The sequence below is a fragment of the Hippoglossus stenolepis genome, chromosome 12 (assembly GCF_022539355.2).
Source record: "Hippoglossus stenolepis isolate QCI-W04-F060 chromosome 12, HSTE1.2, whole genome shotgun sequence".
Classification (NCBI taxonomy): Eukaryota; Metazoa; Chordata; class Actinopteri; order Pleuronectiformes; family Pleuronectidae; genus Hippoglossus; species Hippoglossus stenolepis.
Genome location: NC_061494.1, coordinates 1922436 through 1928566, shown reverse-complemented (window position 1 = coordinate 1928566; position 6131 = coordinate 1922436). Strand labels below are relative to the sequence as shown.

Below are 6131 nucleotides of genomic sequence, written 5' to 3'. Positions count from 1 at the left end.
CACGCACAAAAAAATAGGTCAGAACGTGCGGCTCGGTCGGGAATGGTGTGATCGGACTTTTCTGAGACTTTCGCCAAACGGTTCGCTCCTAAATTGCGAAAAACAGCGGGAAAAAATTGAATGGGAGTCAATGGGAGCCTTCATCAAAGGGACGAGTGACAGTTAGTGGTCATAGATCAAAGAAATCGTTGATGTCTGAGACAGCTGAAAAGGTGACAGATTTCATTATGTCAAGCCAGTAGACCCGCTCAGTATCTCATTCTCTCTATCTCGATAAACCAGTCTGTCTGTCTCTCTCTCTCTCTTAAACCAGCCAGTCTGTGTCTCTCTCTCTCTCAAACTGAAACAGTCTCTGGGCCCGGCAGGAAGCACGCTGCACACATTCAAAATGTCCAGGGAGGAGTTTTCTAGTTGTTATTATTATTAATATTATTATTCTTATTTTGGTGTTCCCAGTCTACCCGTGTGTTCTCAGTTGGACTCTGTGTTATCGCGAGAAGTGGCTCGGAGATACGCTAGCGCCGTCTACCTATCGTGTAAACTGACAGAGCCGAGCCCGGAGTTCCTTAGCGCTGATGGTGAATAGCCACCGCTGCGCTGACGGGCGGAGGAGAAGACGCCGCAGAAGGAGTCCGGAGTGGCAAAGGAGCGATACTTCGGAGTTAGTCTGGTAGATTTAGCAGTATTACGTGTATCATCGGATCCATAGAAAGACCAAAAAGGAAGGGAAGGGGAAAATAAGGAAAGATGGCGGCCGCGGCCTCGCCGGGCTCCGGCTCGTCCACCTCCTCAGACTGGATTGTGCTGAGAGACGGTTGCCTGCGTTGCGACGAGGAGGGCCTGCGAAGCCTGTCCTACCACCCGGCCCTCAACGCTATCCTGGCCGTCACCAGCCGCGGCAGTATCAAAGTCATTGACGGCACTTCAGGGGCCATTCTCCAGGCTTCAGCGTTGCACGGTGAGCCCCGGAGCCTCCTGTCAAACCCTGACACCACTAGTTATAGATTTGACAAACCAGCCGCTGGCTGTCAACACTCTACACACGACACAGGCTGGTAACCTCCGTTAGCTAACGTTAGCTGCTCCTAGCTCCTTCACTCGGGCCTTTAGTTGGTTAGCTTATCTGAAAAACACCGTTCTCTTAGTTAGCCTGTTATATTTTTGGACATTTATAACAATCGTCAGACGTCCATCAGTCTTAGTTGGTGCTTATTGAACGTCATTATACTGTTTAGCCCCTTGTAACGTGACATATCTACCGTGCTAGCTAATAGGTGGCTAGTTAACTTAGCACAATGCTAGTTCGCCGGGGAAACCTGCCCTGACAGTTTTCTGTTATTCTAGTGATCGGTCACGACAACGTTATGTGTTGGAAGCGCCGTTCATTTCCTGGACATCTGAAGGAGCACATCTGCAGTTGTTTATATGTGAAAGCCCTCTTTGTTATTGTGAATGCTGTGATAGTCTCAAAGCTCAGCTAGCGGCTCCCTAGCTGCTTAATTCGTGCGCTATGTCAGTCATTTGGAGGCAGTGATGTGATGCTGAAAGTAAACTGACATGATGTTCTGGAGCTGGTGTCCTGGGGCCTTGTTTGCTTGCTGGGTTAATGTGGATCATTCAGTCAAATATCACTCGGAAATGTTCTGTCACTAAGCACCGACAGGACATAATGAAGTTTCTGCAAGAGTCACAATGAGCCGCTACAGCTCATCTGGTTAATACCGCAGTGCTGGTCGTTGTCCTCTGTGATCACAACACAGCATGTGTCATATGCTGTAGAAGTTGTGAAAGAGAGATGCATTAGGACACCTGGGATGGTGGCCGACAGACTGTAGTGTGATTTGTTTACATCTTGAATGGTGTTGATCAGCTGGTGGGTGTCTGGATTTTCGCTCTGACCTTTATCATTGAACAAAAGTAACACATTCGAACATTGAGCTCAACAGAATATTTTTTATATCAGTTTACCTGTTCACACATGAAGCATTGATGGGGACCACAGCTCCATCCTGAGCCCTTACTCTTTGACTGTGTGATTGTTGACCGTAAACAATGTTACTACACAGCATGCAGTCGCTCACATTAACACTGTTCAGCTGCAGACCTGCGTTATTCTGCACGGGTCATTGTGTCTGTTGTGCTGCAGCCCATTTGAGGATCGTTACAGATGACCTTATGATGGAGCTGTTTTTGGAAGTAGGAATTGAAGAAGATAAGACACCTCTTTGTTAGATGAATACACAGAAGTCTTACAAACATCTTCCCCATCAATGCAGCCTGTCATGTTTGTAGAGTCAACCTTAATTCGGCAGAATAGCTAATATGATATTTCCCCCATGGAAGCTTTAAAGTGACACTATACTTCCAGAAAGCAAGACCGATGTTAAACAAATGAACCCTCAATGATATTTTATGTCTTGTGTACAGTTTACTTTCATTTCAGTTCAACTTCTGAAGGGCTTGTTTGATTTTTTTAAAAGTCAGGGCTGATGTTTTGTCTATCTCCATCAGATGGCTGTCAGTTGTGATTATAGCAAGGCTCAGCCAGAGTGATGCCATATACAGATCTGTTTCAATACTTGTTTTTGTAAAAATAACACACTACCATATGTATAAAGTATGTCGTTATGTTGAAGTGGAAGAGGCTCTCGTTTTTGTAAAAAACTTTGAAAGCAGTGGTACATTGCTGTCTGAGTGGTTGTATGGTATCCAGTTTATGTTTTCTTGAATTAATGCGGTGTACTATATTTTTTCCTTGGAAAAAAACATGAACAACATGAACAACATTATAATCATAGCCCTCATTGATTATTACCTACTTTCTTCCACCCACCAAACTCATGTTTGACAGTGAAAGTTTGACATGAGTGCTTCAGGTCCTCAACTAACCAGGTTCACAAAGCAAAGAAACTCTTTCTGTCACATAGCACTCACATGTTGGGAAAAGGATATTGAATAATAGTTCATCAGAAAAACAGCAATTTGTTATTACATCAGTAATAGCATATGTACTTGTATTATATAACCAGCTTTGCATTATAATGTTACTGTTAAAATAGCCACAAACATTCTATTGCTTTCATTTTGTTGTACTTTGTGCTCCTGTCAATGTTGCAAACGACTGGTAACAGATCTTTAGAAGGTGACAGATTCAGTTGTCACACACATTACATCATCATAAAGATGCACATCCTCTGGCACAGACCTCAAGCCAGCTCATAGTCTTTGAACCAGCATCTGGAATTCAAGAACAATTCCAGACCAACAGATGATAAACCTGTGTACAGCTGTGTGTTTATTCAACTGCAGGGTCCTTTGCAGGAGCAGGGCATTTCAGATTAATTCAGTAGAAATGTACATCCCCAAAGAAAGCAACACATGTCACACTGTGGTTTCCTCGGGCTCGCTCAGTACATGGCCCACAGCAAGTGAGTGCTTTTAATGATTCTGCTGCTTTTCTGTAGCCTGTGGTCACTTACAAATCACATCACCCACGTTTACATTTCTCATCAAATAGTGTTCAATTCATATTAATGTACATCAGGGTTAAGGATATAATAACATCAACATAACAATAATTAATATTTACAAAATAAAAAAATTCACAGGTGAAAATGTACATGATATCAAATTGTAAAACCGGGCCAATCGAGTCTGTTAAAAAAATATCCCTTTAAATCAGTGTTTATTCAGTATACTTCTCTTTTTAGTAGCGTTTTAATGATGTCACCTCCCTTTTTGGAATAGCCATGTCAGGCATTTTCTTCTCCATCTAGTATGTGGAAGTGGTATTGTTTGTGCTAGAATTTCTACTGAATGAATTTCTCTACACTTCAAGTCTTAGTTTTGATGATTTTTTTTAATTGTTGATGGTTAATAATATTGACTGTTTCCATGCTTGATTGCGGATATGTTTTTCTGTGCACTTTGCACTTCTAAAAATGACAGTGTGTCAGTCCCTGTGTTATCCAGGCCCTTAGGGTGTTTTAGGTGAGTGTGGGTTTGAGTCCCCTGAGGTGCAGTTTACTTTCTGTCACTGACAGTTATATGTTATGGCTTTTAAAGATCTTTAAAATTCTGGAATTGTTTTCCTACATTATAAAGATGTTTAATATTTCTATACTATACATATTTTATACAATATCATTTTTTTCTATGTTTGAAAAACTGATATAACTGTGATGCTTGAATCCTATTCATAAATAATCACATGTTTTGTTCACAGCACATTCTTCGGCCCTTATCACTTAAAGCTCTCTTGCTGTCTTCGTTGGTGTTTTCTACGTGTATGGCATCGCTTTTTAATCCGGAGCTATTTGTATCGGTGTTGTTTGTTTGTCTGTTGCATGTTAGAAACATCATCAACACACCCACTCGCTAGCAGTGAATCCTGCGGAAGATCGTCCTGCTGTGTTATCACATGAGCTCATTCGGACATTCTCCAGGGTTTTTACTAGGAGCCTGGCCTGAGAAACTCTGGCGAAAGTCTGGAGCATCTCACTCAGACATTTGCGTTCTCACACACCAGGGAATGTCAGGAGATTATCCAGAGTTCAGTGCATGTCTGAAAGCAGCTAATGTTTCCCCTCTGTTAACTGAAGCCAACTCAAGTAGATTACATATATATTAATACTTGCATAATCTATAGGGATGTTTATTGGCAAGACCCTGGCAATACGATATATATCATGATACAGGGGTTACTAATCAATATTTTTAAGACACATTGTGACACTGTATGCAAGATGGTGTATTGTCATTTTAACAATCCAAATGTAAGAACTGATACAGTATAAAGAATACACTACCATATGTATACAATACGTTGTTATGTTGAAGTGGAAGAGGCTGAAATTGTTGGTCAAACAAAAAATGAACCACTGTCTGCCGAATTGAAAGTAGATACAGTATCACATAACATACTTTCGCTTTCAGTTGTATTGATATTTTCTCACATCACTAATTAAATGGAAGTTGAGCTAAACATGTGCATAAAAGGGTTTATATTGCAATATTTAACTACACACCTCAAGACCACTTACCGTAATGTAAAACCTCAGGGCAGTACAGGAAATGAGCCAGTGCTCTGTTTTCAGTGCTACAGTAGAATAGCACAATCTATGTGTGTCTTGCAAAAATAGATTGAATTTGTTTGTATAAATTAAATGAAGTTTCGGAAATACTCTGTCCATTTACCAGACATCAGAGTAGCTGATGCTGTCTGTGTAAGAGGTGGCCAGCCACTTGTCTTGGTGAATATGCCGAATAAGTGAGGTCTCATTTTGTATTTTTCAGCCAGTAATTTGGACCATTCTCCTTCAAACCTCTTGACTCTGTTGTCCTCTGTTTCTTTCCCAGCTAAACCTGGTGGTCGTGTGAGGTGTCAGTACTTCCCCGCAGTGGACAAGGTGCTTTTTGTGGACGACTATGCAGTGGGATGCAGGAAGGACCTGAATGGCATCCTGCTCCTCGACACAGCCCTCCAGCCTCCAGTGGCCAAGCCTGAGGACATGGTTCAGCTGGAGCTGCCGGTCACAGAGGTAAGAGAATACTTCACCACTGTGGCCATGTTCTTTTCACAGAGGCACCAGGAAGTACCTTTCATGATGGTTACTGTCACCTAATATGTGACACCAGTTGTTGTGTCTGGCCCAGATATGTGTAAGCCTTTTGTTTAACAATCAGATTATAAATCCTTTGTCAGATGGCATGCTAGTTAAAACCATTGACAACAGTCATTCAGCAAGTGACGTCTTTGCAAAAGTGTAAATGCTCCCTGGGCTATGAGTCAATCTGGCATTCCTCACACTTATTCATTCTGAAGGCACTCAGTACAGACCCCAAACAGCAGAGGGAGCTCAAGAGGAGGGCCACTAATGAGTGTAGCCCTCCCCTTCCCTAAAGTTTAGAAAGTCCAGAGGTGCGTTGGAATAGTCCATTTTGCTTAGGAAGGATTCTAACTGAGTGAAATGACGTAATTCAGCAGAGCTGTTCAAATTCTCTAAATGATAAGGAAAGGAGCTTCAGTGCTTCCTCGGTTATCTTGTTAAGCATATGACGCACTGGACCATTCTTCATGAAATGAAAGGAAAAAATGGGGTCCCACAATTAATTGTGGTAGCCACCTTTAC

The 6131-nt window shown here is 42.0% G+C and overlaps 1 protein-coding gene across 8 annotated transcripts in view; it reads left to right on the top strand.

Moving 5' to 3' along the window:
* Positions 1 to 508: 508 nt before the first annotated feature.
* The window catches only part of birc6 (baculoviral IAP repeat containing 6), a 104748-nt gene continuing 99125 nt past the window's right edge, over positions 509 to 6131 (top strand). For all 8 annotated transcript variants that reach the window (XM_035172704.2, XM_035172705.2, XM_035172703.2 and 5 more), the window contains exons 1-2: positions 509 to 958; positions 5359 to 5540. In XM_035172704.2, coding sequence (XP_035028595.2) covers positions 748 to 958; positions 5359 to 5540 — 393 coding nt within the window. In that variant the 5' untranslated portion in view covers positions 509 to 747. The remainder of the gene's footprint in view (positions 959 to 5358; positions 5541 to 6131) is intronic.